This window comes from Microtus ochrogaster, unplaced genomic scaffold (genome assembly GCF_000317375.1).
Source record: "Microtus ochrogaster isolate Prairie Vole_2 unplaced genomic scaffold, MicOch1.0 UNK1, whole genome shotgun sequence".
NCBI lineage: Eukaryota > Metazoa > Chordata > Mammalia > Rodentia > Cricetidae > Microtus > Microtus ochrogaster.
In genome coordinates this window covers 41,667,919-41,679,486 of record NW_004949099.1, presented here as the reverse complement: position 1 = coordinate 41,679,486, position 11,568 = coordinate 41,667,919, and the positions used below count along the sequence as shown (strand labels likewise).

The window sequence follows — 11,568 nt, the reverse complement described above, 5'->3', positions numbered from 1 at the left end:
CCTCCCTCCCTCTCTCCCTCCCTTTCTTCCCTCTCATCCCACGCCTCCTGCCTGATTCCAGCACAGTATGACATCCTGACAACAGCAGCATCCTTCCCTTGTTCTTGCCTTAGTAGAAACCACAGGAACATGAGCTCCTTCTGGCTCATGTATGACAGTCTCTCGACAACTTTCTATGTTCATTTTATAAAAGTTGTCCCATTTAAATATTGTCTCTCGGTTGGTACTAGTTTGCCTCATTTCTTAAGCGATTAAGATAAAAATATTTATTATTTTATTGTATGAATATGTTGTCTGCATATACATCTCTGCATGCTGGAAATCTGACACAGGTTCTCTGAGGCACAGCCAGTGCTCCTAACTACTGAACCATCTCTCCCAACCCTAGAGTAAGAATTTCATGGAAATTTCCAAATTCATTTTGTTGAAAATTAAGGAAGTCCTTCTGACCTAAGAGCTGTGCTCTCTGTGTCAACAGTTATGTTTCTTTATGTTTTATTATATTTTTATACTTATACTTTTTCCCTTATTTATTTTTTTGTTGAGTTATCAACTGAATTTAAAGTTTTTATGGGGGTTTGCTTGGTTTGGGTTTGATGCTCTGCCCCATTATTTTTACATTTTGTCATTGCTGTTTTTAATAGTATTTTAAAAATCTATCACAAATTAATGTAGTTAAACAGGTTAGAGGTCTTGGCATTTTTCTCTGATATCATTGGCTGTCTGTTGTTTGCTGTGGTGGTGGGATTGGAGCCAGGACTCATGTGTGCAAAGCAAGGACTTTGTCACTAAACTCTGTTCCTAGCCCTGCTCCCGCCTTCACACTCCCCCGTAGACGCCAATGTGTAGTGATTGCTACACATTTCTGTTTTTCTGAATTTTTTTTTTCTGTTTGAAGTTACCCCTTTATGCCAAAAATTCACATACTGAGACTTTTGTAATTCTATTAAAAGACAGTTTGTCGTGGTTTACTCAGTTATTTTGGGTTATTCTGCTTTATGGTCAGTGATATTTCTATTTTATAAAGCCCTCTGGTGTGCTGATGTGCTCAGATGTGGGTTTTGAAATGTTTATGCATGCTAAGAAGATGTAGTTCCTGTTTTTAACTTACGTTATAGCTATTAAATCTGATTACATGTGTGTATGTATATATGTATGTATACATATATGTGTGTGTATAAAAGTTGCGTCTTTCCTTCCTTGGAGAGCACATCATGCTTACACTTGTGTTTCCCCCTTATTCCCTGAGCTATCCCGGTTTCCAAGCCATCTTTTGGTTACCTGAATTGTTTCCTCTGCTGGCTTCCTCAGAAGGGCACATGGTTTCCATGACACTTTCCTCCCAGAGGCATTTTCCTAAAGCCTTGACTTAGAAGCCTGGGCATGGTGGTAGACCCCTATGACCTCACCACTTGGAAGGTGGAGGCAGGAGGATCAGGAAATGACGGCCAATGAGACATGAGACCTGTCTGAAAAAACAAAGCAAACAGCAAATGTAACCTTTTAATAATAAAGAACAATACCTTGATCCATGAAAGATGGGTTAAGTGACCATGTGCTTTTCTTTCAATTTCTTGAGAACCCTGCTCCCCTCTACCTCGCTGTGAACATTATTTTAAGGAATTGTGCTGTCAGGTGAACTTATTTTCCATGGTAGGTTATTTGATCTTCTTCCCTGGAGGCCTTGGAGGGTTTTTACCCCTTTATATTTAAACTAAACATTTTAGTAAAATGTCACTTAGGATTTATTGTGTGTGTGGGGGGGGGAATCCAAAGCTGACCCTGAATTATAAATTAAAATTTAAGTTTTTTTTTATTTCTTCCCTGTCTTGAAATTTTTCATTCATGTGTTAGCTGTTTTTCACATGCTCTCAAACTCTCATGTTTGCCTGTGACCTGCTTTGGTTCTTTCTTTTTTTCTCTTGTTTTCTATGTTTCTCTTCTGTAAGCTTGGTGTGCTGGCCGTGGTGTGCACATCTGTAGCCTCTTTACTTGGGAGACAGACACAGGAGACTCAGGAGGGAAAAGTCGCATGATCTGGCCTCAGAAAACAAGAAGCAAATAAGCAATGGATGGTTTCTGTCAGTCAATTTTTCTTGGGGTCTTTAGTCTTTAGAGTTCATTTCTGATATTTTTGTGATTTCTGAGTTCATTCTCAATTATTTCTCCCTTGGTTTCACCCATTTTTATCCTTCCTTTGTTTAATTTCTGATTCATAATCTTTTTAAGTAGTTTTAGGTAGCTTTCATGCCAATTAGGGAATATTTCCTTTATTATGAAATATTTAAGGAATGCTTTTCTTTCTCAGTTAATTGTTAGGGCTGAGCAGTTCCATTAGCTGCAGTGTGTCCTCTCCTGTCACATCCTCCCCTGCTCAAGCACCACCTCCAAGGGTCAGTCCTCTCCCCTGCTCACACCACCCTGCCCATCAGTTATACCCCCTGATAGCTGCCACCTACGTGAGTCATGCATTTCAGTGAGAGGAAGCTGCCCCTGCCTCTCAGGCCCTTCCCTGGGAGCTGTCGTGTCCAGGGAAGATGGTTCATACTCTGACACGAGCGGCTGGAGTATTTTTATCTGGGACTAATTTGGTGTGTGTTTCTTCTCATTTCTTTGGGTCATTCTCCCTTTGTGCATGTAGTTTCTTGAGCTTTCCTTCAGCTTCACATACCCTCATTTTTTTTTTGCAGTCTTTGAGAACATGTCTTGCATAGTTCTACCAATGACTAGAAGGCTACAGCAACAGTCAGTTTCCCTTGTAATGGCGAAAGCACAAGTCTTTGACCTCACTCCTTGTTGGCGTTTTTTATGGGTGCACATTCACTGCACATAGCCCTGGGCTTCACAAGAACATTTTCCTTCAATTGTATAAAGTACTTGGACTCTTTGTTTATTACTTGGTGCTGTATTTTATCTGGGAGGTTACTATGTTAATACTTAGATTCAAGCAGCTGACATCACCCTCCGGTCTGAAAACTTACTATTAACTTCAGGCCGTTGTCTGTGTGCTAGACTTTGAAACAACCGAGTGTTCTCCGTGACCTTTTTCCTCTTTGCTAATCCTGAATCCTGCACTTTCAGCCCGAAAAGTTTACCAATAAAGTTGACTACATAAAACAAAATTGGTCTCCTCCTTTGACTTTTTGGAAAGTTGACTCAGAAATAAACAGTTATGACACAAAAATTTCCAATCTTATAATTTTGCAAGGAGGGCTTACAGTCACCAAAGACCATATCTTCCTGTCCTAGGTATACAGCCTGCTCCCGAATATCCAACAATATGGTTATTTCTACCATGGTTTCAACCTGGATGATGCTACAGTAGACCCATGCATCCCTCAGACGGATTTGTTCCACAATGGACTGTATTATACACCTGCAAGCAATGCTTGGGATGGAGACATTGCCAGTCTTCTCAGGGTAAGGGCACAAATGAGTCTCGAAAACATTCCCTGTTGTAGGTTTAGTGGTACTGATCCCCCCCATCTATGTCTCTCTTCTGTTAAACCAAGAAGATAACTTGCAGTCTGTACTCCACATAAACAGAGACTGTCAGCTCCATATGCTCAGGGGTCAAGCAAGAGCTTTATGATCAGAGTCACAGTGGTTTAGAAGAGGGTACTGAGTCAGACAGCCTTTAGCTCAAGTCCCCGTCTGCTGTTTACCATGTACACTGTGTGTAGACATGCATGTGGGCATGCGTGTTTGCTGTTAAGACAATAGTGGTGCTGATTTCTTGTTTTCCCTTAAGCATACATGGGAAAACATGAAAATATTAGCATAATAATAAAAATATAGTGATGACTGCTTTTCTTCCTAATTGTGAATTTTTCTGTCAGTCGAATAAGGAGACTTGATTTCTATGGTACTGGATCATGGCTAACACAGAAAATGTTATATTTATTGTCTGTTTAGTGTGACTGTAGACCTTTCATGGTTTTCTCAGGAAAGGAATGTATAACTTTTTGTTTCTCTCTCTGAAAGGACATGGGTCTGAAAGTCTTTACTAACTTCCGGTACCGGAAACCGGAGGTGTGTGCATCCCAGGAAAACCTACACTTACTGAGGTCGTTTGATAGCCCAGAAGGACGGATGATGATGTTCGGCGCTCCAGCTGCTTCTGCCTGTGGGTAGTCCAGAACCTCCTGCTGGAGTATCAGTCAGCAGAATTCTTTGGGCTGGGTGTATGTAAGACAAAGGCATGTCAAACGCAGGTCTTACAGATGGTTGATGATGATGTGGAGCAAGAACTAGAATTCCTACAGTTCAACGAGACAGGCTAGAAATAGTTTTGGCCATGAGAACTAAGTAGCTTCTGATACAGGAAGAAGTCCAGGTTTTGGTTTCTGTCTTTCATTATCTTTCTACATTTTTGTTTGCTTCTTAAGATAGGGTCCTTGTCTGTAGCCCAGACTGGCCTCAAAACAGATGTGAGGAAAACTATACAGGATAATGTAGGCAGCAACCCAGCATGGTGTAAGACAATTCAATGAGACTTGCTTGTTTATATTGAGAAAGGGTCTCACATAGCACAGGCTGGCCTTAAACTTGTTATGTAGTCAAGGGCAACCTTAAACTTCTGTTTCTCCTGACTCCACCTCTCAAATCCTGGAGTTTGCAAGCATACACCACCATGCCCAGCACCATAGTTATAATTTTCATGCAGAAACACTGACGAAATGCATCCTACGCAGACTACAAGCCACTCCTGTAAAGGACAGTGTTCTGGAGAATTAGAAATAGTAACGCCACTGAAAACTTCAGCAAGAATAGTATCAGTGGGCAAAGTTGGCAGGTACTAGGGTGTCAGCCAAGAGTCAGGGCAGAGATTTAATTTATCCAGATTTGGCTGCAGGTGATTTGTTGTTTATTTGTTGTAACTTTTTTAAAGGCTTTTTGTATTCTTATTTTTAAAAGATTATATTTATTTTTTATGTATACAACATTCTGCCTCCATGTATGCCCGCATGCCAGAAGAGGGCGCCAGATCTCATTACAGATGGTTATGAGTCACCATGTGGTTGCTGGGAATTGAACTCAGGACCTCTGGAAGAGCAGCAGTCAGTGCTCTTAACCACTGAGCCATCTCTCCAGCCCTATTTGTAGTAACTTTTAAACAAACAGAAATTTGAGCATCAAAATCGTGACACCCAGATTGAGATTTGAATTTATCAGTGTTAAGCCCTAGAAGCGAATTTCTGTATCACTTCATGCTAAGACATACTAGGCCCAATATAGTCAAGAGCTCAACTCAAGGGCCTGGAAGATGGTTCAGTGGGTAAATTGTTTGCTGTGCAGTCGTGAGGACCTGAGTTCACATCCCTAGCACCCACATAAACGCCAGGCATTTCAGTGCACATCTGTCACCCTAGTGCTCAGGAGCAGAGACGGGTAGTCTACAGGGGTTAGTGACCCACTAGTCTAGCTGACTCGAGGTGCAAGTTCAGTGAGACCCTACCTCAGAAATCAAGACGGAAAAGCAAGTGAGGAAGTCAACCTGTCCGCTAGTACCTTCACAGAGGGTCATACATCACTCACACACACACACACACACACACACACACACACACACACACACAAAAACAAAACTCTAACACATGCACGAATGAATACACATGCACTAATGCACACACGCGTACACAAGCACACGTGCACAAATGCACATATGCACACATACACACACACACACACACACACACGCAGAGCTTAGTGAAGCCTGTGGCACTGAAGCACAGCACGTACTTTTGCTATTTTTACATGGAACGTTTCTTTGCCCTCCTCCCTTCTCATTTTAGTTCATGACGTCGCAGATGGCATCAACCAGGCAGAACAGGCCATCAAAGAGACAGTCAGGACGCACTTCCCCAAGACCTGGATATGGGACCTCATCAGTGTGGAGTGAGTTTTACTTTTCTGCTACTTCTTGGGGTTTTTTCAAAAACAGATTTCTTCCCTGTATATCTCCATATCTATTTTTCTTCTTTTGATTTGTTAACTTTTATTCCTGGGCAATAAAGTAATAAAGTATTCGTAAAAAAAAAAATCATTCACTTGTACATCCTGATCATGAATGTTTGATGATTTGTTTGCTTATTTGTTCTGTAAAACTTTACTTTTCCACCAAACCTTCACTCCTATAAATTTCATGCAGGTAGGTATATATGCTACCTCAGTTCTTTAAAAAAGATGTTTATAGAAATATGGCATTTCTAAGGTTCGCTTCTACAGGGATCTGTAACAATGCCTTACCTAACTCCTGAAGTCACTGCGTTTGTGCGTGTTCTGCCTAAACTTGGGTTCCCATTTAGAGGACATAGGTCACCCACAGCTTGTCTTTTCAGTTCCTCCGGTTCAGCAAATGTCCCATACCTTGTTCCCGATACTATAACCCAATGGGAGGCCAGCGCCTTCTGTGTGAATGGTGAAGCTGGGTTTGGCATCTCACCCAAAGCGTATCTACAGAGTTCCCAGCCCTTCTTCGTTGAAATTGCCTCACCCTTCTCTGTCGTTCGGAATGAGCAGAGTGACGTGGCTGTCAGTGTCTTCAGCTACCTGAGCACGTGTGTAGAGGTAAGTCACCCCCTTGATCCGGAAACAAAAATCCAGCCAGCTAAATTATTCACTAGTCTTTTCGTTAAATATCACCATAGTCTATTTACAAATAAAAAATTGTACTATAAGGAAGTCATTTCTTTCCATAATCTTTAGGAATCATTATTTACAGTTTTAATTTTATTTTCTGAGTATGATTGTGTGGTCTACATGTATGCACGTGAACCATGTGCATTTCTGGTGCCCACAGAGGTCAGAAAAAAACATCAGAGCCCCTTGAGTTGACGTTATTGGCTGCGGTGAGCTGCCTCATAGATGCTAAGAACTGGATCCAGCTCCTCTTGAGGAGTAGCAAGTGCCCTTGACTGCTGGGTGACCTCTACAGCCCCAGAAATAATTGTTTTGCATCACAACAATGACTTGAAATTTTAGTGAGGATGTCATTTTTTTTTGTTTTTTGTTTTTTTCTTGCATTGAATGAATGTATAAAATTTCAAACAAAAATAGCATGAGAATCCTTAAAGTAAAAGTTTGATTTATCTTTATTTGGCATTTAAACAATGAATTATTTGAATCCATTAAGAACTTATTTTCTATACTGGAAATGTAGTTATAAAGAAGTTGTACATAATAAACATGCAGGTAACTAAGAAATTCTCACAAATCAATGGAAATGACAATGTTTAAATGAAAAGCCAAAGGTTAATCTAGATTCTTAACAGAATGGTAAGTCCAACAATCTGTGAGCAAAGAGAAAGCAAATCGGTCTCACTTATTATTTAAAGAAATTCAGGTAGAGGCACAGTTAAGTGTCCTTTCTCGTCAGGGTATATAAAATTAAAAAATAAAAGCTAAGTAGCAAGAATAAAAAATACAGCTAGCTGGGAAGCAACATAGCATTATCAAGTTCAGCTGATGATAGGCAAAACAGTTACTGCCTTCTTAATTTATTTCCTGGAGAACCATTTGCATGTGCAAATAAAGAGACAGCTACAAGAAATTTTGTTACATCAGGTTTTTTTTTTAAATAATCCTAAGTATAAAGCTACACAAATATTCTTTATCAAGAAAATTAATAAGAAGCTCTGGTGTAATCATGTAATGGGATGTTTTTCAGAGTAGATGAATTTAACACATATAATAAAGATGAAAAATAAGAGTCAATTAAATAACATATGCCAAATACTTGTAATTAGCTAATGCCAAAAATGAGAAAGTATTGTTTCGAGCAAGGGATAATTGTTATAAATTGCTTATAAATTGCAATGTGTTTCCTTGTTGCTTAATCGAGGATGTCATTTTGTGATGATACACACTCTACTATTTTGTGAACTTGTGAATGAGTCCTTGGGCTTCTTTTCATTTTGCTAAGTTAAAATAAGAAAATCTTCTTAAGATGAAAAATGCCAAGTTCTCGGGAGACATTGAAGAAATCGTTGTGTGATAAACTGTAGAATTTCAAGCAAAGGTGAGAGAATTTAAAGGGTTACTCCATGGCCATTGTTCTGTTTTTAGATTTCTGTTCAGTTAGAAGCATCTGAGTATTATGAAGCAAATAGCAACACCCTGAGTAACAACGGCAGTGATGTTCTCCAGGCTGGAGAACGAAAAACTTATGTCTGGACCATTGTACCAAAGACACTGGGTAAGCAGCAATCTTTTGCGGATTGACCCAGATCCTTATCAACCTCTGCTTTTCTTAGATTTTCTGAAGAAACATGATTTTTTTCTTCAGCATCATATTTTTTTAATTTCCTTTATTCATTTCTCTATATTCAAAATTCTTATAATTTCCTTGTTTAAAGGTATTTTATTTTCTGCATGTATGTATGTGTCTGCATGTATGTATGTGCACCACGTGCGTGCAGTGCCTGGGGAATTGAGGACAGGGTATGCCTTTGGAACTCAATGGTTATGAGTTGTCTTATGTGAGTTCTGGAACAAACCCAGGCCTTCTGCAAGAGCAGCAAGTGCTCCAACACTGAGCCCTCTCTCCAGCCCTATAACCTACTTAGTACTCTGCGGAACAAAACCCCATTCATTCACACAAAAAATTTAATAAGATTAAAATATGGCACAAACGCTAATGTGTATGATTTATCAAGTCCACATTACATATCCCAAATAAAAACCAGAGCTCTCCAATGCTACTGTGATTCTGGCATTTGCTGCTTTACCCAACATTCACATAAAATGCCACTTTTACAAAAATTTCTCCTCAGACAAAACCATCAATTATGAGAGTCACTGGGATTTTTCTAAACTAAATGTAATAGCTCACCAGATACAATAAACCCAACCATTGGATCGAATACTGAGAACTTTGCTGTAGTGTCGGGAAGTTTAGAAAAGTGTCTGCAGAAGTTTCTTGCTGATGATACCAGAGAAGGAAAAGTTAAAAGGTTTAGTGAACTAAAACTGCGAAATGTAGATGATTCTTAGTTTGAGAAAATCTTTTTTAAATTATGTCATTAAAACTCTTTTATTCCATGTCTTGTATTTATTGTTTTATTACATCAGGAGAGAATATGTTTTTGATTCATCTGTGATATTGATTCACCTCAGACCTTTTTTCTATTAGATTTAAACTTATTAATCCTTATACTATGTAAGATCTTCAAATATCTCACTCCGGAAAGGGAGACAGAATACTTCACACACTATGTCTTGGTGATGCTCAAGGGCTGTGCAAAGCACAGAAAGAAATGTGCAAAATTCACACAAAGACAGAGAAACAATATGTCGGTTATGTCTACAGCATACAAGCGATGTTAAGTCTTATAAGCTTTCCCAATCCTCCTCTCTATAAACAAGGATACTGGAAATCAGTTTTGATTGCATACTGTGATACCACAGAAATTAAATCGACAGATTTCTTGCCAGCACTCAGTTTAAATCTGGTGGCCTTTGTGCTGTATTAGATCTTACTGGTTTTCTTTGGTCTTAGAAAACATTAGAAGCAGCAATTGCTAGGTGTGGTGGCATTTTTCTTTGATCCTGGGAAACATTAGAAACCCTGATTACTACCAGGAAGGGTGGTGCACGCCTTTAGTCCCAACCCTCGGGAGGAAGAGGTGGGTAGATCTCTTGTGAATTCTAGGCTCGGTCTATGTAAGGAGCTCCAGGTCAGCCAGGACTACATGGTGAGACCCTATCTCCAAAAAAAAGGAAGGAAGGAAGGAAGAGAAGCCCCAGATATCTAATGTTATATTGATTGTCCAATCTCAAGGTGTTAGCACAGGTTCACAGAATGTTATCTTTCTTAAAACTTTGTTAAGTTGGCCGTTGGCTGTTGCTGCGTCAGGGTCGTTGCGAGGTCGGCGTTTGGTGTTCCATTGTTGGCTGGCATCTTGGCCGTTACCGCTCCTCCCACTGGGGCGACCATGTCGGGGCTCGCAGCGCTAGTACGGAAAACTGGAGATTATGTGAAGACCAAGGAGTTCCGGGATTACATAACCAGCACCCACTTCTGGGGTCCTGTGGCCAACTGGGGCCTTCCGTTGGCCGCCTTCAAGGATATGAAGGCTCCTCCCGACATCATCAGCGGCCGCATGACGACGGCGCTCATGTTCTACTCCATGGCTTTCATGCGCTTTGCCTACCGGGTCCAGCCTCGAAATTACCTGCTAATGGCGTGCCATTTCACCAACGTGGTGGCCCAGAGCATGCAGGCCAGCCGTTACGTGATGCACCACTACGGTGGTGGGGTCAAGGCCAGAAACCCTCCGGCCAAATAAACTTGGTGACTGGGGGATGGGAGGGGTAGCCTGACCCGGACTTTGCGGCTTGCAAACCCTGGACTCTATTCCTCCTAAAGAAAGGCCAAGGAAAACTTTGGTTTGGACCCTAAAACAGTGCAAACCCGATTTAAATAAAAACCTGCAATTTGGTTAATTAAAAAGGCATCAGATTGGAAAAAAAATACTTTGTAAATTCTAAGGGAATAAATGAGTAACTTACTACAGAGAATCTTGAAATATGTAGAACAAGAAAGACATATTGCCTTCTCTCCAGGCAGGAGAAGAAGCTGGTAGTCTAAACTGTTGTGAGATTATAAGAGTTTGGTTCATCCTATTCAAGATGATTGATAAACTTGAAGCATCTCCCATTGGAGAAGATGTCAGTATTCTTTATCTTATTCTTGTCAATATTTTCCAGGTAAAGTGAATATTACTGTAGTGGCTACATCCAAACAAAGTAGTGCCTGCCCAAATGATGCCAGCAAGCAGCAAGATGTCAACTGGAAAGACACGGTCGTCAAAGGCTTACTGGTAGAGGTATGTACCTATGAAATACCAAGTTCTCCAAGATGGGAAACAGAGTCTAAGAGATTAACTGGGACATTCTTTTTGAAATTGCTTAATTGACCAAAGTTACTTTTGCTTTGAACAAATTATAGTATTATACGTCCATCCTTTCTTAAGCCAACACCTCGGCCTTCACTGAGTGTATGGCTCAGTGGGAAAAGACTTGCCTAGCTGTGCGAGACCCTAGGTTCTATTCCCAGCATCTGCCAATCAACCAACCGAGCCTCACCAAGGATGGTGAGGACCCTTGAAACCTGCTTTGTGGTTTCTTGTCTCCCTTCTTGATGTGAAGCAGCCTTTAGATCTTCTCCCCAACCCTCTTTTTTTTTAATTGATTTTTATTGAGCTCTACATTTCTCTCTGCTCCCCTCCCTGCCTCTCCTCTCCCTACTTCAACCCTCCCGCAAGGTCCTCATGCTCCCAATTGACGCAGGAGGTCGTCTCTTTTTCTACTACCCATGTAGACTAGATCTATGTATGTCTCTCTCAGGGTTCTCATTTTTTTTTTTGTTTTTTTTTTTTTTGTTTTTGTTTTTGTTTTTTGGATTTTTTCAAGACAGGGTTTCTCCGTAGCTTTTTTGGTTCCTGTCCTGGAACTAGCTATTGTAGATCAGGCTGGCCTCGAACTCACAGAGATCTGCCTGCCTCTGCCTCCCGAGTGCTGGGATTAAAGGTGTGTGCCACCACCACCCGGCAGGGTTCTCATTTT

General features: G+C 40.6%; 2 protein-coding genes across 2 annotated transcripts in view; both read left to right on the top strand.

Moving 5' to 3' along the window:
* The window catches only part of LOC101986698 (ovostatin homolog), a 44,001-nt gene that overhangs the window by 14,336 nt on the left and 18,097 nt on the right, over window positions 1-11,568 (top strand). The window contains exons 16-21 of the mRNA XM_005365294.2: window positions 3,250-3,420; window positions 3,985-4,126; window positions 5,796-5,898; window positions 6,342-6,570; window positions 8,068-8,197; window positions 10,711-10,829. Coding sequence (XP_005365351.1) covers window positions 3,250-3,420; window positions 3,985-4,126; window positions 5,796-5,898; window positions 6,342-6,570; window positions 8,068-8,197; window positions 10,711-10,829 — 894 coding nt within the window. The remainder of the gene's footprint in view (window positions 1-3,249; window positions 3,421-3,984; window positions 4,127-5,795; window positions 5,899-6,341; window positions 6,571-8,067; window positions 8,198-10,710; window positions 10,830-11,568) is intronic.
* LOC101986412 (mitochondrial pyruvate carrier-like protein) lies at window positions 9,872-10,449 on the top strand. The gene has a single exon (XM_005365293.2). The coding sequence runs from the start codon at window positions 9,936-9,938 to the stop codon at window positions 10,287-10,289; it is 354 nt and encodes a 117-aa protein (XP_005365350.1). The 5' UTR covers window positions 9,872-9,935; the 3' UTR covers window positions 10,290-10,449.